The sequence below is a fragment of the Oncorhynchus masou genome, chromosome 11, assembly GCF_036934945.1.
Source record: "Oncorhynchus masou masou isolate Uvic2021 chromosome 11, UVic_Omas_1.1, whole genome shotgun sequence".
Lineage (NCBI taxonomy): Eukaryota > Metazoa > Chordata > Actinopteri > Salmoniformes > Salmonidae > Oncorhynchus > Oncorhynchus masou.
Window position 1 is genome coordinate 10,657,172 of NC_088222.1, and position 20,662 is coordinate 10,677,833.

The window sequence follows — 20,662 nt, forward strand, 5'->3', positions numbered from 1 at the left end:
CATTCTGGAAAGTGATTTACATTTGTGGAAACTGATTTGCATTTGTGGATAGGTGATTCACATTTGTGGAAAGTGTTTTGTATTTGTAGATTGGTACTTATTTGTACAGATCATAAAACACAAATACAACATGTGTTCACAATACATTTGGCATGATATTGATCCCATAATAGTACCCGCTTGTCACAGATTGCGCCACCAAGACATGATTACGACTTGAGAGTCGGGGCTCGGACCCTCATTGGCTGAATATGCTCTCCACCCTTTTCAGCAGCTTTTCAGGAAAAAACCTGTCATTTCTGCATTTGTCGATTTCATTACTCTGACAGTTCCCGAGAACGACCAACAGGACGGCATCTTACCTGCTGTAGACATCATGCATAAGGTTTTCTCCCGATTCAATGGCCCATGTTTGGATCGGGTAAAATACTCCTACAATGCCTTTACTGGCTTGGCCAAATTCCATCGGCCTAGTGGTAAGTTACCTTGGTGATGTCGACTTGTAAACAGAGACCGACCACAAAAGACTCAAATTCTTGTTTGGTTGATATGTATCTGAATGTCTGTCTGCGTTTTTTGGTTTTGCGGTCTCGTTTGATTGCTTTTGTGGACCTTTTCGTCGGCAAAATATAGTTGTGGTCATTAGAACTTTGCACTTCATATTGCAGTAGAGTAAGCGCTTGATGAGCGCAACGATTCAACTTGCAGTAGAGTAGAGCTTGTTGAGCGCAACGATTCAACTTGCAGTAGAGTAACGCTTGTTGAGCGCAACGATTCAACTTACAGTAGAGTAACGCTTGTTGTGCGCAACGATTCAACTTGCAGTAGAGTAGCGCTTGTTGTGCGCAACGATTCCATTAATAACATTCTGTCATCTTTATATTAGGCCTAGGTAAAACTTGAGCTTTGACAGTGTAATATTATATCACTTGGATTGTTTTTCACGCACAAACAGTAAAAAAAGACAATGGGGCTTTATTCTTTATTTTCAGTATGTGCAAATTGTTTGTAGAGATAATTTTGTGGTTGAAGTTCAGTTCACTGATCTATTTATTCACTTAAAAGCCTTATTGATACTCAACAACCTATACATTTGTTAAGTCTATTATAGAGGACTGAGCAATGAGCATATGCTTTTTGGATACAAGCCGAGTCATTGTAAATGTTTGAGCACATTAATTAGGTGTACCATTTGTTTATTGCTTATTTGATATGATCATATTGTTTTATTATTATAACCGATTTGTATTATTTTGTGCATGAGGATTTGAAAAGTTAGTCCTTTCATTTCACCTACCTTCCCAAAGTAACCTACATCTGTTCTACCAGATACAGTATCCGTTTTCTGAGATGCCCTAACAAGCAGCCTGGCTTCATGAGATATGATAAGGTTATCCGTTTCCTTGGTGACCTTAAGTACATTTTATTATTCATTGATAAACCCTGGGAGGTTACACTTCTCCTTTTTGAGGAATTCAAATAACGTTGGCACACTGTCTTCATGTTGTCCTCCTCCCCATCTAAAGTAGCCGGTAGAATTGATTGTACCTTGTCAAGCCCTGAGCTGTCTGTTCAAACGACTAGTACACAGCTCAGACACCCATGCATATTCCACAAGAACACTGACCTGTTCACAGGACGTGCTACCTGTCCCAGACCTGCTGTTTTCAACTCTCTAGAGGCAGCAGGAGCGGTAGAGATACTCTGAATGATCGGCTATGAAAAGCCAACTGACATTTACTCCTGAGGTGCTGACCTGTTGCACCCTCGACAACCACTGTCATTATTGTTATTTGACCCTGCTGGTCATCTATAAACATTTGAACATCTTGGCCATGTTCTATTATAATCTCCACTATGCACAGCCAGAAGAGGACTGGCCACCCCGCATGGCCTGGTTCCTCTCTAGGTTTCTTCCTAGGTTCTGGCCTTTCTAGGGAGTTTTTCCTAGCCACCGTGCTTCTACACATGCATTGCTTGCTGTTTGGGGTTTTAGGCTGGGTTTCTGTACAGCACTTTGTGACATCAGCTGATGTAAGAAGGGCTTTATAAATACACTCGATTGGTTGATGCCACCAGGGGTCTCTTTATAGTACCCAAGTCCAGAACGGACTCTGGAAATCACACAGCGATTGACTACATGTACAGTAACTCTATTCCACATCATGCAATCAGTAAAGTCAGATTTAAAACACAGATTAAACTACACCTTATGGAACGATGCAGACTGTGAAGAGACACACACAAGAGAGCACACACGTGCATACGCACACACGCCAGCAGAGGCATTCTACACACACGTATGTATGGTGCTATTATAAATGTTGTATTTTAGATATGACAGATCTCCCTGTCATATTACTTAATTTATACAGCAGCATACAATACATTTTACTCACCTTGTTGTGCTGTGCTCACTTGAACAGGAAGTTGGCGTGCCGGGTTCTTCTTATGGGCTATGTAGTGGTGAAATAATGTTATATGTACCATTTTTATTCTTGTTTTTGATTTAACTTGTTTGGACCCCAAGAAGAGTAGCTGCAGCCTTGGCAGGAACTAATGGGGATCCATAATAAACCTCAGGAAGAGTAGCTGCTGTCTTGGCAGGAACTAATGGGGATCCATAATAAACCCCAGGAAGAGTAGCTGCTGCCTAGGCAGGGGGGTATCCATAATAAACCGCAGGAAGAGTAGCTGCTGCCTTGGCAGGAACTAATTGGGAGCTATAATAAACCCCAGGAAGAGTAGCTGCAGCCTTGGCAGGAACTAATGGGTATCCATAATAAAACCCAGGAAGAGTAGCTGCTGCCATGGCAGGAGGAGGTTCCATAATAAACCCCAGGAAGAGTAGCTGCTGCCTTGGCAGGAACTAATGGGGATCCATAATAAACCCCAGGAAGAGTAGCTGCTGCTTTGACAGGAACTAATTGGGAGCTATAATAAACCCCAGGAAGAGTAGCTGCAGCCTTGGCAGGAACTAATGGGGATCCATAATAAACCCCAGGAAGAGTAGCTGCTGCCTTGGCAGGTACTAAATGGGATCTTTAATAAACCCCAGGAAGACTAGCTGCTGCCTTGGGAAGAACTAATGGGGGTCCATAATAAACCCCAGGAAGACTAGCTGCTGCCTTGGGAAGAACTAATGGGGGTCCATAATAAACCCCAGGAAGAGTAGCTGCTGCCTTGGCAGGAACTCATTGGGATCCATAATAAACCCCAGGAAGAGTAGCTGCTGCTGTGACAGGAACTAATGGGGAGCTATAACAAACCCCAGGAAGAGTAGCTGCTGCCTTGGCAGGAACTAATTGGGAGCTATAATAAACACCAGGAAGAGTAGCTGCTGCCTTGGCAGGAACTAATGGGGATCCATAATAAACCCCAGGAAGAGTAGCTGCTGCCTTGGCAGGGGGGATCCATAATAAACCCCAGGAAGAGTAGCTGCTGCCTTGGCAGGAACTAATGGGGATCCATAATAAACCCCAGGAAGAGTAGCTGCTGCATTGGCAGGAACTAATAGGGATCCTTAATAAACCCCAGGAAGAGTAGCTGCTGCCTTGGCAGGAACTAATGGGGATCCTTAATAAACCCCAGGAAGAGTAGCTGCAGCCTTGGCAGGAACTAATGGGGATCCTTAATAAACCCCAGGAAGAGTACCTGCTGCCTTGGCAGGAACTAATGGGGAGCTATAATAAACCCCAGGAAGAGTAGCTGCTGCCTTGGCAGGAACTAATGGGGAGCTATAATAAACCCCAGGAAGAGTAGCTGCTGCCTTGGCAGGAACTAATGGGGATCCATAATAAACCCCAGGAAGAGTAGCTGCTGCCTTGGCAGGGGGGATCCATAATAAACCCCAGGAAGAGTAGCTGCTGCCTTGGCAGGAACTAATGGGGATCCATAATAAACCCCAGGAAGAGTAGCTGCTGCATTGGCAGGAACTAATAGGGATCCTTAATAAACCCCAGGAAGAGTAGCTGCTGCCTTGGCAGGAACTAATGGGGATCCTTAATAAACCCCAGGAAGAGTAGCTGCAGCCTTGGCAGGAACTAATGGGGATCCTTAATAAACCCCAGGAAGAGTACCTGCTGCCTTGGCAGGAACTAATGGGGAGCTATAATAAACCCCAGGAAGAGTAGCTGCTGCCTTGGCAGGAACTAATGGGGAGCTATAATAAACCCCAGGAAGAGTAGCTGCTGCCTTGGCAGGAACTAATGGGGATCCTTAATAAATACAAAATAAAAGTCTCTGCTCTCTCATCCATAGTTGTAAATCATTGTATCCTGAGTTGACCTATACATTACATTATATATCGCACATATACATATCAAAGTGTTTAGTTTTATTTATCTGTTATTTTTCCAGGGCAGTTGACTGAGAACACGTTCTCATTTGCAGCAACGACCTGGGGAATAGTTACAGGGGAGAGGAAGGGGATTAATGAGCCAATTGTAAACTGGGGATTATTAGGTGACCATGATGGTTTGAGGTCCAGATTGGGAATTTAGCCAGGACACCGGGGTTAACACCCCTACTCTTACGATAAGTGCCATGGGATCTTTAATGACCTCAGAGAGTCAGGACACCCGTTTAACATCCCATCCAAAAGACAGCACCCTACACAGGGCAGTGTCCCAAATCACTGCCCTGGGGCATTGGGATATGTTTTAGACCAGAGGAAAGAGTGCCTCCTACTGGCCCTCCAACACCACTTCCAGCAGCATCTGGTCTCCCATCCAGGAACTGACCAGGACCAACCCTACTTAGCTTCAGAAGCAAGCCAGCTGTGGTATGCAGGGTGGTATGCTGCTGGATACTTGATTGTACCATTTTAAATAGGACAACTAGGCTGCTCAACTTGAACACACTGGCACACCTTGCCTTTTTGACCTAGGGCCAGGGTGTTCAGAAAGCCTGTCTCGGCTAACTTAATTAAAGTGTAGGAAAGCCTAAGTACATGTAAGAAGGCATAAGTACATTTTAACTGTACCTGTCACAGTACAGTACCTTGACCAAAGGCCAAAGGGTCATGAACCAGTTATGCCTCGGCTTACAGCCTCTAAATACTAAGGCTAAGCCTGAAATTGCAACCTGTTCACTATATAGTGCACTGCTTTTGACCTGAGCCCTATGAGCCCTGTTTAAATGTATGGCGCTATATAGGGAATAGGGTGCCATTTCGGACACAATATAAGTACTTTTCCTGTGGCTACCTGGCTGGTGTAAAGTACAGTAACAGGTCTGGAGGTAACTACCTGGCTGGTTTACAGTAACAGGTCTGGAGGTAACTACCTGGCTGGTTTACAGTAACAGGTCTGGAGGGACCTACCTGGTTGGTTTACAGTAACAGGTCTGGAGGAAACTACCTGGCTGGTTTACAGTAACATGTCTGGAGGTAACTACCTGGCTGGTTTACAGTAACAGGTCTGGAGGTAACTACCTGGCTGGTTTACAGTAACAGGTCTGGAGGTAACTACCTGGCTGGTTTACAGTACCAGGTCTGGAGGTTACTACCTGGCTGGTTTACAGTAACAGGTCTGGAGGTAACTACTTGGCTGGTTTACAGTAACAGGTCTGGAGGTAACTACCTGGCTGGTTTACAGTAACAGGTCTGGAGGTAACTACCTGGCTGGTTTACAGTAACAGGTCTGGAGGTAACTACCTGGCTGGTTTACAGTAACAGGTCTGGAGGTAACTACCTGGCTGGTTTACGGTAACAGGTCTGGAGGAAACTACCTGGCTGTTTTACAGTAACAGGTCTGGAGGAAACTACCTGGCTGGTTTACGGTAACAGGTCTGGAGGTAACTACCCGGCTGGTTTACAGTAACTGGTCTGGAGGTAACTACCTGGCTGGTTTACAGTAACAGGTCTGGAGGTAACTACCTGGCTGGTTTACAGTAACATGTCTGGAGGTAACTACCTGGCTGGTTTACAGTAACAGATCTGGAGGGAACTACATGGCTGGTTTACAGTAACTGGTCTGGAGGTAACTACCTGGCTGGTTTACAGTAACAGGTCTGGAGGAAACTACCTGGCTGGTTTACAGTAACATGTCTGGAGGTAACTACTTGGCTGGTTTACAATAACAAGTCTGGAGGGGACTACCTGGCTGGTTTACAATAACAGGTCTGGAGGGAACTTGGTCTCACCACAGGTCTTTGGTGTTAATAATAGTAACATGCTCATGAAATCTCTCTCGCACGTCTCACTGCATTGCAACTGTCAACACATCTATTTTTGACCAAGGCTACGTCTGAAATTCCACCCTATACCCTTTGTGGAGAAATACTTTTGACCAGAGTTCACAGGGCTCTGGTTGAAACTAGTGTACGGGGAATAGGGTGGACTTTTGGATGCAGACATAGAGTTGGATTCAGCAGACAAAGAGCTGGATTCAGCAGACATAGAGTTGGATTCAGCAGACATAGAGTTGGATTCAGCAGACATAGAGCTGGATTCAGCAGACATAGAGTTGGATTCAGCAGACATAGAGCTGGATTCAGCAGACATAGAGCTGGATTCAGCAGACATAGAGCTGGATTCAGCAGACCTAGAGCTGGATTCAGCAGACATAGAGCTGGATTCAGCAGACATAGAGCTGGATTCAGCAGACATAGAGCTGGATTCAGCAGACATAGAGCTGGATTCAGCAGACATAGAGTTGGATTCAGCAGACATAGAGCTGGATTCAGCAGACATAGTGCTGGATTCAGCAGACATAGAGCTGGATTCAGCAGACATAGAGTTGGATTCAGCAGACATAGAGCTGGATTCAGTAGACAGAGTTGGATTCAGCAGACATAGAGCTGGATTCAGCAGACATAGAGTTGGATTCAGCAGACATAGAGCTGGATTCAGCAGACATAGAGCTGGATTCAGCAGACATAGAGCTGGATTCAGCAGACATAGAGTTGGATTCAGCAGACATAGAGCTGGATTCAGCAGACAGAGTTGGATTCAGCAGACATAGAGCTGGATTCAGCAGACATAGAGCTGGATTCAGCAGACATAGAGCTGGATTCAGCAGACATAGAGTTGGATTCAGCAGACATAGAGCTGGATTCAGCAGACAAAGAGCTGGATTCAGCAGACATAGAGTTGGATTCAGCAGACATAGAGTTGGATTCAGCAGACATAGAGCTGGATTCAGCAGACATAGAGTTGGATTCAGCAGACATAGAGCTGGATTCAGCAGACATAGAGCTGGATTCAGCAGACATAGAGCTGGATTCAGCAGACCTAGAGCTGGATTCAGCAGACATAGAGCTGGATTCAGCAGACATAGAGCTGGATTCAGCAGACATAGAGCTGGATTCAGCAGACATAGAGCTGGATTCAGCAGACATAGAGTTGGATTCAGCAGACATAGAGCTGGATTCAGCAGACATAGTGCTGGATTCAGCAGACATAGAGCTGGATTCAGCAGACATAGAGTTGGATTCAGCAGACATAGAGCTGGATTCAGTAGACAGAGTTGGATTCAGCAGACATAGAGCTGGATTCAGCAGACATAGAGTTGGATTCAGCAGACATAGAGCTGGATTCAGCAGACATAGAGCTGGATTCAGCAGACATAGAGCTGGATTCAGCAGACATAGAGTTGGATTCAGCAGACATAGAGCTGGATTCAGCAGACAGAGTTGGATTCAGCAGACATAGAGCTGGATTCAGCAGACATAGAGCTGGATTCAGCAGACATAGAGCTGGATTCAGCAGACATAGAGTTGGATTCAGCAGACATAGAGCTGGATTCAGCAGACAAAGAGCTGGATTCAGCAGACATAGAGCTGGATTCAGCAGACATAGAGCTGGATTCAGCAGACCTAGAGCTGGATTCAGCAGACCTAGAGCTGGATTCAGCAGACATAGAGCTGGATTCAGCAGACATAGAGCTGGATTCAGCAGACCTAGAGCTGGATTCAGCAGACATAGAGCTGGATTCAGCAGACATAAAGCTGGATTCAATCCGTATCGCTGAAATTCAGTGCTATAGCATTGATTGAAATTTAAAGGTAATTTCCGATTGAGCCGACATATGCAGCGTTTAACATGAATGCACTTTCCACTAACGTGAGAACATTGCCTTTAAATTTCTATTGCGCTGCAGCGCAGCTCTTCAGCGCTACGGATGGAATGGGGCCCTTAATTTTCTTTCCAATCCTTTCCTCTTCCAGGTGCATTATTTAAAAAGTCTGCAGTGAAACACCCACCCCCTGACCTCCCTGAGATGCCCCCGTGTAGCTTTAATCCAGAAGAATACAAGGTACAGTAAGAATGTAGCTTTAATCCAGAAGAATACAAGGTACAGTAAGAATGTAGCTTTAATCCAGAGGAATACAAGGTACAGTAAGAATGTAGCTTTAATCCAGAGGAGTACAAGGTACAGTAAGAATGTAGCTTTAATCCAGAGGAATACAAGGTACAGTAAGAATGTAGCTTTAATCCAGATGAAATTAAGGTACAGTAAGAATGTAGCTTTAATCCAGAGGAATACAAGGTACAGTAAGAATGTAACTTTAATCCAGAAGAATACAAGGTACAGTAAGAATGTAGCTTTAATCCAGAGGAATACAAGGTACAGTAAGAATGTAGCTTTACTCCAGAAGAATACAAGGTACAGTAAGAATGTAGCTTTAATCCAGAGGAATACAAATTTTGAAAAAAAGTAACCTTTATTTAACTAGGCAAGTCAGTTAATCACGACCGGTTGTGATACAGACAGGAATTGAACCAGGGTGTCTGTAGTGACCCCTCAAGCACTGAGATGCAGTGCCTTAGACCGCTGTGCCACTCAGGAGCCCAAGTTACAGTCAGAATGTAACTTTAATCCAGAAGAACACAAATTACAGTAAGAAGGCAGGGTTTACATTAACAAAGTGCTGGGTTTGAGTCAATTCCATTTTAATACTGTCAATTCAGGAAGTAAACTAAAATTCAAAATTCCTAAGCAGAAAATTATAATTATAATGCGGAAATTTTGAATTTCACTTTACTTCCTGAATTGACCCCCAACCTTGTTGCGAAGTTTCAGTAACAGTCTTGTCATCTTAGTATAGTGTGTATAATTTCTTGCCTTTTTATAATAAGATCTACACAGGACATTCATATTGAACATGGGATCTTTATTCTAGGACATGTCCAAAGAGCGTATGATGGAGATTCGGAGGCAGAACTGCAACCCAATGACCATGAAAGTCACCTACTACAAGAAGCCAGTGTACATCCACCAGGGACACATGCAGTGGCTGTGGGACGTGGACGGGAGGCGCTACCTAGACCTGTTCGCTGGCGTTGCCACTGTCAGCGTGGGGCACTGCCACCCGTAAAAAAATCTTTCATATGTCACCCATCACTCTCCACCTAGCCTGAGTACCCGTCTCCCGTCTACAGTATATGGCTTGACGATGTAGTTGGAAAAGAGCACAAAAACATCTGGGACCAGGCTACTGTATTTAATTGAAGTTCCAAGGATCCTCTGAACATTTCTAAGTTGTTTCTGATGTTGTGTCTCTGTAGTAAGGTGACGGCGGCGGCGGAAAAGCAGCTGAGAAAGCTGTGGCACACGACTAACATCTACGTGTATTCCCCTCTGCATGAGTACACTGAGAAGCTCGCTGCCACCCTGCCAGACCCGCTGAAGGCACAGTACCATATGTTCCCTTTGTTTGTTTGGTTTATTTCTACGTATGATTGCTGTGACGTTTCACCACAGAACTTTATCTGCAATATTGGTCCGGTTCCGCAGTTCCACATGTTCCGGATGACCAAATGACCAAACCCATGGGCATCTATTGTATGGATTTCTATTGAGACAAAGCGCCATAATTGCAAACATGAATATCCTGTCTTGTACCTGTGTTTCCTGCTAGGTTATCTACCTGACAAACAGTGGCTCCGAGGCCAACGACCTGGCTATGCTCATGGCTAGGCTCCACACAGGAAACTTTGACGTCATCACACTGAGGTAACCCTGGCTACGGTTTGGTTTTTATTGGTTTACTGAATGAATGTTCAACTGTGATAGTAAGTGGTTGTTTTGTCTCTTTTCTATGCAGTGTGTTAACAGATTTATGGATAACAGTGTGTGGTGGTAGTACCTTTTACTCTCGTGTTACCTCACGGGAGAAGTTTGACCTGCTTCCTCACTCAAAACAGGGAGAACAGTCTGATCATGAACTAAACTGTGAATTAACTCTGGTCGCCTGTCTGTTGCAGGGGTTCCTACCATGGTGGCAGTCCACATACTATGGGTCTCACCTCCAATGCAGCCTATAAGTATCCTGTTGCCTCTGGGTTAGGCTGCCACAATGTAAGTATGAGATGGTGATCACTAGTGTCTGTCACCAGGGCCGGGCCCGCTTATTAGGCAGCCGTCTATGAAGGCAGCTTTTTCTGAGCTAAACTGACCAAGACACACCTCCAACAACACATAAAACCTCACATAATTATGCTCCAAAACAATGACCGTTTCTCTCAACCGGTGGCATGTGGGCTTTTTAGGTGAGCGCTGACACCGCCCTGTGATAAGCAGTGCCCACTTTGTCAAAGGCAAGGATGCAACATGTTTATCTTGTCCATTCCCAGCATGCCTCTTTAGGGTGCTGTTGGAGAGATGCATCTCTGCAGCGCTCCACCAACGTTCTGTCCAAAATAAACTATCTGGCATAAATCATGGAGCAGATACAGGACATGTTAGAAAGAGTATGTGGCCTTTTCTGTAGCCTACAGACTGTAGATAATGGATGGATGACAATGTAATGAGACTTTTTACATCATGCAGGTGTCTCCAATGAAAAAGCCTGACCTAAATGCCGCCCAATCAACAACAACGATGATCTGACATGTTAAACCAACAATACACCCTAAAAACAAGTCAGGTCAAAGTTAAATGGACAATATGGAATGGGCAATCAGGCTACTCAAGAGTTTCATCCCATGGGCTAAATTGTCATGATCAGTGGTTTCAAATTTGTATCTGTCAATATTTTACGAGCTGATCATAGCGAAAAATAAAATACTTATTCTGCATTTCCCGCTGTGCAAACACATTGCCAATAGGTGCAGGAAAGTTCCTGATTAAGTCGGGTAGCTGATATTCAGAGCTTAAATAGCCAAATTGATTAGTCACAGGAATCAGGACTAATCAAGCCAATGCAACAGCCTGTTGTACAAATGGTGTGCCGACCACATGGATGGGCATTCATGATATTCTGTTGTGGGCCAACAATGGTAGGCTACACCCCAGTAAGTATGGGGTGTTGGACTTTTATATTCCACGTCCCTGGACGTTGGTTTTTGGTCCGGACCAAATCTGAAACAATCATAGACGTTTATGTTTGGTTCAGATTTTGTCCGGTCTGGACCAGCTTTGATTTGGCCCAAACATATGTCATCTTTTCAACTTTCATTCAGAACCAAAAATAAACCTGATTTCAACACATGGAAAATGTGTATTTTCACATTTCATTCAGACCCTAACTTCAACACAGTGGTGTGTATTCATGGATGCCAAGAGAAACAAAACATTTAAAAAAAAACATAAAATAGATATATTATCTTTCTTCTCTCTGTGTTTCATTCATAATTTCCCTTCAATTTGCAAGAGGCTGAATGTATCTCACTGGAGAAAGCATTCGAGCGAGTGAAACAACAACCCTCTGTCTCTGTACGTGTATTCCATCTATCTCCTGCTGTCTGGTCCAAAATAATATGAAGTTGCTGCACGTAGCATTAAAATGCATAGGAAGCCAGCTAGCATTTGGCCTCCCTTTAAAAAAAAGGTACAAATAATAGCCAATCAGCGTTGAGCTAAAATGAGTGAGCTCAACTGTGAATGTTCCTGGTGCACCAAAAAAAAAGGGTCAAGGTAATCCAGTATGGATTTGATGTCATTCCGATCAAATCATATCGAGAGCATACGTCATTGACAGAAACAACTTGAATTGTGTTGTCCTCCAGTGGCTAGCTGGTTAGCTAGCTAGCTAGAATTGGCCCTTTCCTAAATTAGCCATGGATGGAGATAGGGATTTGTTTTTTTGTTTTTATTTAATTCCACGTACTGGCCAATGAATATAACGACAATTCTGAACCAACCATGAATTCGTACATTGTGCCCCTGACCTGAGAGGATAGAGGTTCAATATGTAGCTAGATATAGAAGGCTAATGTTAACTAGCTAACGTTGCCCATGAAAGGAAGTTAGGCTCGTGAGCAAGAATTTTAGTCAGGTAGCCTAAGACAACTAAAAATAAAAGTGTGTACTGTACGACCGTTTTGAGTGATGGACTGTTTCCTCAAAATGAAAGAGAGGAGGATGGCATTGGAATTTCTCTACAAGTAGAGTCAACATGTTTTTTTTTCTACTTGCAAGAACACGGACTCTTAAATCAGAAACAGACAACCACATCATATTTAGCTTATGTTGATTGGACAAAATTGTTATTGCTATCTTTTAGTCGTCACTATTAGACTAAGTATAGGTGGAGGCAGTTGTTTTCATTGCAACTTGCAGTAACTCTCTGTGGTTCTAAATCAATAGCTGTTTAGTGGTTCGAAAATGTTGGAAATATTAACTTGCTTGACCATGCTTTAGGTCAGTGGTTCCCAACCCGGGGTACTAGGAGCCCTGAGGGCACTTGGTCTATCCACAGGGGGTACTTGAGAAGACTCATGAGACCATAGGATTACTGGTAAAATGCACATGAGGGGGTACTTCAGGGGTACTCTGGACTGAGCAAAATTCAGTTGGTGGTACGGTAACCCAAAAAGTTTGGGAACCGCTGCTGTGGGTCATGTAACTGTTTGTTACATGCAATATGCTTTGTGGACTCCACAGCACAGATGTTGCTCTCCGGTTTTGTGATGAAACAAAGGTGTGGTTGAATTTGTTCTGCCACTGTGTCTTCTTATTTTCTCGGCCTCAGGCCTATATATCACGGTCGCAAGGCATATGAACTAACAGGTTATAGAGCAAACAACACAATTATCACAACACATAGGTTGTAATATGGCTTTTTGGGGGGGGGGGGGGGGGGGGTGCTTCCCCTGTGATTTTACCCACGCTACTGCTTCAATGTCTGGAAAGATACATATATTAGACGTCTTTTCAACATTATTTTGCTTACTGGGACTATTCTAGTAGGGGTTGCAATTGTGTGGTCTCGCCTAGGGCAGCAGAACGGCCAGGGCCAGCCCTGTCTGTTACTATGTATTAATGAAGTTTTAGGGTCCCAGAACTTGAGTTTGGTGAAGGACAGAATAGTCATTTTCCACCCATGACACTTTATATCTTACATTCTTACATTCCAAACTACAATGGCCGATCTATTACAGCAATCTAGGTTTTGAAACCTATGAAGCTATGCCGCAGTGAGTATGAGACAGGTTTAATCTCAATTTGTCTCTTCTCCTCCCAGACCATGTGTCCTGATGTATTTGCTGGCCCATGGGGAGGAAGCAACTGTAGAGACTCCCCAATCCAGACCATTAGGGACTGTAGCTGTCCTCAAGGTACAGTAAAACACACACACACACACCGGGGGTAGTCATCTGGGAACCACCAGGGAGGTCTTCTGAGTCTCCAAATTACACACACGTGCACAAACACAGACACAACCCCCCCACCCAAACACAGACACCACCCCCCCACCCAAACACAGACACAACCCCCCCACCCAAACACAGACACACCCCCCACCCAAACACAGACACAACCCCCACCCAAACACAGACACAACCTCCCCACCCAAACACAGACACAACCCCCCACCCAAACACAGACACCACCCCCCACCCAAACACAGACACAACCCCCCCACCCAAACACAGACACACCCCCCCACCCAAACACAGACACAACCCCCCCACCCAAACACAGACACAACCTCCCCACCCAAACACAGACACAACCCCCCCACCCAAACACAGACACAACCCCCCCCCCACCCAAACACAGACACAACCCCCCCCCCACCCAAACACAGACACAACCACCCCACCCAAACACATACACAACCCCACCCAAACACAGACACAACCCCACCCAAACACAGACACAACCCCCCCCACCCAAACACAGACACAACCCCACCCAAACACAGACACAACCCCACCCAAACACAGACACAACCCCCCACCCAAACACAGACACACACCCCCCACCCAAACACAGACACAACCCCACCCAAACACAGACACAACCCCCCCACCCAAACACAGACACAACCCCACCCAAACACAGACACAACCCCCACCCAAACACAGACACAACCCCACCCAAACACAGACACAACCCCCCACCCAAACACAGACACAACCCCCCCACCCAAACACAGACACAACCCCACCCACAACCCCACCCAAACACATACACAACCCCACCCAAACACAGACACAGACACAACCCCACCCAAACACAGACACAACCCCCCACCCAAACACAGACACAACCCCCACCCAAACACAGACACAACCCCCCCACCCAAACACAGACACAACCCCCCACCCAAACACAGACACAACCCCCACCCAAACACAGACACAACCCCCCACCCAAACACAGACAGAACCCCACCCAAACACAGACACAACCCCCACCCAAACACAACCCCCACCCAAACACAGACACAACCCCACCCAAACACAGACACAACCCCCCACCCAAACACAGACACAACCCCACCCAAACACAGACACAACCCCCCCACCCAAACACAGACACAACCCCACCCAAACGCAGACACAACCCCCCCACCCAAACACAGACACAACCCCACCCACAACCCCACCCAAACACAGACACAGACACAACCCCACCCAAACACAGACACAACCCCCCCCACCCAAACACAGACACAACCCCCCCACCCAAACACAGACACAACCCCACCCACAACCCCACCCAAACGCAGACACAGACACAACCCCACCCAAACACAGACACAACCCCACCCAAACACAGACACAACCCCACCCACAACCCCACCCAAACACAGACACAGACACAACCCCACCCAAACACAGACACAACCCCCCCCACCCAAACACAGACACAACCCCCACACCCAAACACAGACACAACCCCACCCACAACCCCCCCACCCAAACACAGACACAACCCCACCCAAACACAGATACAACCCCCACCCAAACACAGACACAACCCCCCCACCCAAACACAGACACAACCCCCCCACCCAAACACAGACACAACCTCCCCACCCAAACACAGACACAACCCCCCCCACCCAAACACAGACACAACCCCCCCCCCACCCAAACACAGACACAACCACCCCACCCAAACACATACACAACCCCACCCAAACACAGACACAACCCCACCCAAACACAGACACAACCCCCCCCACCCAAACACAGACACACACCCCCACCCAAACACAGACACAACCCCCCACCCAAACACAGACACAACCCCACCCAAACACAGACACAACCCCACCCAAACACAGACACAACCCCCACCCAAACACAGACACAACCCCACCCAAACACAGACACAACCCCACCCAAACACAGACACAACCCCCCACCCAAACACAGACACAACCCCCCACCCAAACACAGACACAACCCCACCCACAACCCCACCCAAACACATACACAACCCCACCCAAACACAGACACAACCCCACCCAAACACAGACACAACCCCACCCAAACACAGACACAACCCCCACCCAAACACAGACACAACCCCACCCAAACACAGACACAACCCCACCCAAACACAGACACAACCCCCCACCCAAACACAGACACAACCCCCCACCCAAACACAGACACAACCCCACCCACAACCCCACCCAAACACATACACAACCCCACCCAAACACAGACACAACCCCACCCAAACACAGACACAACCCCACCCCCCCACCCAAACACTGAAACTCAGCATTAGGCTTAGACTGTATCCTGCCTTCTGGTTGGTTCCACCTTCAACCCACTGCAGCTTAGAGACGGATATATCCTTGAACACACTGAGCACAGGGTGAGATGGGGTTTATATCATTAGGAGTGTTTACATAGGTCATACTGATCTAGGAGGATAATTTGAGCCAGTTTGCTACAGCAGAATAATAATTCTGCAGCAACAGGAAATATGAATTACTATTTAGATTTTTTTTTTTATTGTTGAGGTTTATACTTTTTTTTTTAAAGTGGAAATTCTCAACTTTTTAGAAGCCTTTTTAAACCTTAAGTACACAAGTTAGCAGTTTGTGCTGTGCAGGAAAATTTATCAGCAACAAAACAGTGATCAAATCAGGCTAACATTCTACATCTGTAGCCAGGGCTTTATTATGTCATGTGACCAGGCCTATTACTACACTGCCTATTTTGTGCATTATAATACATAATGCTACGGTGATATTTTATCTATAGAAAGTCTTCATGTATTTTCCAACATCAACTGTTAATGCTGTTTTGTGCTAAATCCTGTTTTGTCTGTGCTAAAGTATGTCTCAGACGATTGACAGAGAGGGAATTTTAGTCATATTCAATCAAAACCTGTATCTGGTTGTAAAAGTCCAGTACTATGTTATTCCGCTCAGTTGAATAAGGGTGAAGGTTACGCAGCAAACCTGAAAATCGATCTAAAGCCAAGAATACTTTTTTATCGTTCAGTTCAAAAGTCCTATTTTTTTTAATCAAACATTTACCGTTTCCTGGACAACTCTTCAACCTGTTCACTTTATAACTCCCTGTCTGTCAGTGAGTCACACTAATGCACCTGGGAATCTGTCAAACAAGTTGCATGATCCCGTGTTTACACTACCTTGAAAGAAGAAGTTTTAAGTAAGGGTGATAATGTGTAACAGCATTAATGCTGTTTGGATTGTTGGTGTTGAAACACATTGTTACCCTTGATTGCTGACATGCAAAACATTTTTGGGACTATATCGATTAATGAAACAAATACCAAAAAGATAATTTTGTGTTTGGAATTTTCCTCCTAATTTACTTCCGTTCTTCAATTACAGGATCATGTACCGCGAATGACAGATACATTGAGCAGCTGAACGAGGTTTTTGTCACCAGCGTCCCCAGTCGTATCGCTGCGTTCTTCGCTGAACCTATTATGGTACAGGTTTTTATTGTTCCGTTATCATTCCAACATCTCCATAGCTACAAACAGTAGGGATAAAGGCAAACGATATGGCTCTAGACAAGAAGCTGTGACTAAAAACACATACAGTAAGAACAATGTAGCAGATTGCCATGGGGAACAAATCACAAGCTGAAGAAGCCAACTCTTAATTGGCTATCTTTCCAGCTCAGCTAACAAAGGCTAATTATCTTCATGGGGGGGGGGGGCTTAAATATATTTATAACTACATAGGCTACAGACTACTGGTTCTAGTGGTCATGCTTTAGCATTGTTGCACCCGAGTGGTGCAGAAGTCTGAGGCACTGCATTTCAGTGCTAGAGGCGTCACTACAGACCCTGGTTCAATTCCAGGCTGTATCACAACCGGCCATGATTGGGAGTCCCATAGGGCGTCGCACAATTGGCCCATCATCATCCGGGTTAGGGTTTGGCCTGGGTAGGCAGTCATTGTAAATGGTTAAAAGACTTGCCTAGTTAAATAAAGGTTAAATAAATGGTTATTTCTAGCTCCATATAATCTGACAGGCAATTAAATCTACATTTAATTATTTATCTTCCAGGTCCAATATAAACGTGACTCGTTGTGGAGATGTTGCATTACAGATTTGTCATGTCTTTGAGTGTTTACTGCTGAAAATAAACAATTGTCACAGGATAGTTGTGGTTTCATATAATTGTTATCTTATATTGCTTTGTGTATTTCTACAGGGAGTTGGAGGAGCTGTCCAATACCCCAAGAACTTCCTCAAGGACACCTACAAACTTGTGAGGGAGAGAGGTGGGGTCTGCATTGCAGATGAGGTTGGATACTTTTTATATATTCCATCCTTGTATGTATATTTTCAATATTCCTATTTGTTTATATATCATTAATTACATATAACAAACAACAACTATATAGATGCTTCAGAAATGATTAATAAGCAGGTCATCATGTTACATGTCAAAAGGGTTACGTCCACATTGATCTGTATGTCAACCATGTTTCCTGTTTGTGCCTGGTCCTTCGCTGCATCAGGTCCAGACAGGGTTTGGCCGCACAGGAAGTCACTTCTGGGGGTTCCAAGGTCATGATGTCATACCAGACATGGTCACCATGGCAAAGGGTATCGCTAATGGATTTCCTATGGGAGCGGTTGTCACGACACCAGGTAGGACAGGAAGCACTTTATTTATTTACCACCTCAGTGGAGGGGAAGAAGGTATAGCACTTCACACTCTGTCACACAGATGTTCATAGCTACTGTTTAATAAAACAATGACTGCCTGACACATCCTGAATAGAATAGAAACATCTTCCGTCTTCCCCAACACACACACACACACACACACGCGCACGCACGCACACACGCGCGCACACACACACACACACACAGGGTCAGCAGCACTGCAGTGTCTCTTGATGGGGAGCGATTGTGGCGGTTTAGAATGGAAAGGAAACTCCAGGGTTATGTTGATACTGACATTACGTATTTCCTCACTGCCATCATCCTTCAGTCAATTCAGGATGTAAATAGAAAATCTAATTTGATTTTCTCCTAATTGAAAAGTCATCGCATCATGCTAAAAACTAACTCTGGAACCTTATAGGTTCTATAACTGAGAACCCTAATACAGGTTATGTAAAGAGAGTGATACAGGTTCTGTAAAGACAGTGATACAGGTTCTGTAAAGACAGTGATACAGGTTCTGTAAGGACAGACATAACCCCACCCACCCACCCAAACACAGACATAACCCCACCCACCCCCCCACCCACAGACACAACCGCACCCACCCAAACACAGACACAACCCCCCCACCCACCCACCCAAACACAGACACAACCCCAGCGCCCCACCCAAACACAGACACAACCCCAGCCCCCCACCCAAACACAGACACAACCCCACCCACCCACCCACCCACCCACTCACAAAAACACAACCCCCCACCCACCCACCCAAACACAGACACAACCCCCCACCCAAACACAGACACAACCCCCCACCCACCCACCCAAACACAGACACAACCCCAGCCCCCCACCCAAACGCAGACACAACCCCACCCAGCCCAACTGAGAACCCTAATGCAGGTTCTGTAAAGAGAGTGAAAGAGGTTCTGTAAAGACAGTGATACAGGTTCTGTAAAGACAGTGATACAGGTTCTGTAAAGACAGTGATACAGGTTCTGTAAAGACAGTGATACAGGTTCTGTAAAGACAACAGTGATACAGGTTCTGTAAAGACAACAGTGATACAGGTTCTGTAAAGACAACAGTGATACAGGTTCTGTAAAGACAGTGATACAGGTTCTGTAAAGACAACAGTGATACATGTTCTGTAAAGACAACAGTGATACAGGTTCTGTAAAGACAGTGATACAGGTTCTGTAAAGACAACAGTGATACATGTTCTGTAAAGACAACAGCGATACAGGTTCTGTAAAGACAACAGTGATACAGGTTCTGTAAAGACAAAAGTGATACAGGTTCTGTAAAGACAGTGATACAGGTTCTGTAAAGACAACAGTGATACAGGTTCCTTAAAGACAACAGCGATACAGGTTCTGTAAAGACAACAGTGATACAGGTTCTGTAAAGACAACAGTGATACAGGTTCTGTAAAGACAGTGATACAGGTTCTGTAAAGACAGTGATACAGGGTCTGTAACTGAGAAATGTGATACTGGTTCTAACAGTGAGAGCCGTGATGTACAGTACCAGTCAAAAGTTTGGACACACCTACTCATTCAAGGGATTTTCTTTATTTGTACTATTTTCTACATTGTAGAATAATAGTGAAGACATCAAAACTATGAAATAACACATGGAATCATGTAGTAACCAAAAAAGTGTTAAATATATCAAAATATATTTTAGATTTGAGATTCTTCAAAGTAGCCACCCTTTGCCTTGATAACAGCTTTGCACACTCTTGGCATTCTCTTAACCAGCTTCATGAAGTATTCACCTGGAATGCATTTCAATTAACAGGTGTGCCTTGTTAAAAGTTAATTTGTGGAATTTCTTTCCTTAATGCATTTGAGCCCATCAGTTATGTTGTGACAAGGTATGGTTGGTATACAGAAGATAGCCCTATTTGGTATTAGACCAAGTCCATATTATGGCAAGAACAGCTCAAATAAGCAAAGAGAAATGACAGTTCATCATTACTTCAAGACATGAAGGTCAGTCAATCCGGAAAATTTCAAGAACTTTGTGCAGACGCAAAAACCATCAAGCGCTATGATGAAACTGGCTCTCATGAGGACTGCCACAGGAAAGGAAGACCCAGAGTTACCTCTGCTGCAGAGGACAAGTTCATTAGAGTTAACAGCCTCAGAAATCGGCAATTAACTGCACCTCAGATTGCAGGACAAATAAATGCTTCACACAGTTTCAGTAACAGACACATTCACAACAACTGTTCAGAGGAGACTGTGTGAATCAGTCCTTCATGGTCAAATTTCTGCAAAGAAACCACTACTTAAGGACACCAATAAGAAGAAGAGACTTGCTTGGGCCAAGAAACACGTGCAATGGCCATTAGGTG

The 20,662-nt window shown here is 44.9% G+C and overlaps 1 protein-coding gene across 1 annotated transcript in view; it reads left to right on the top strand.

Annotated features, from left to right (window-relative positions):
• Positions 1 to 282: 282 nt before the first annotated feature.
• The window catches only part of agxt2 (alanine--glyoxylate aminotransferase 2), a 34,226-nt gene continuing 13,846 nt past the window's right edge, over positions 283 to 20,662 (top strand). The window contains exons 1-10 of the mRNA XM_064977366.1: positions 283 to 476; positions 8,170 to 8,258; positions 9,127 to 9,317; positions 9,512 to 9,635; positions 9,865 to 9,959; positions 10,211 to 10,304; positions 13,411 to 13,504; positions 16,999 to 17,099; positions 17,835 to 17,927; positions 18,145 to 18,277. Of these exons, the coding sequence (XP_064833438.1) occupies positions 377 to 476; positions 8,170 to 8,258; positions 9,127 to 9,317; positions 9,512 to 9,635; positions 9,865 to 9,959; positions 10,211 to 10,304; positions 13,411 to 13,504; positions 16,999 to 17,099; positions 17,835 to 17,927; positions 18,145 to 18,277 (1,114 nt within the window). The 5' untranslated portion in view covers positions 283 to 376. The remainder of the gene's footprint in view (positions 477 to 8,169; positions 8,259 to 9,126; positions 9,318 to 9,511; positions 9,636 to 9,864; positions 9,960 to 10,210; positions 10,305 to 13,410; positions 13,505 to 16,998; positions 17,100 to 17,834; positions 17,928 to 18,144; positions 18,278 to 20,662) is intronic.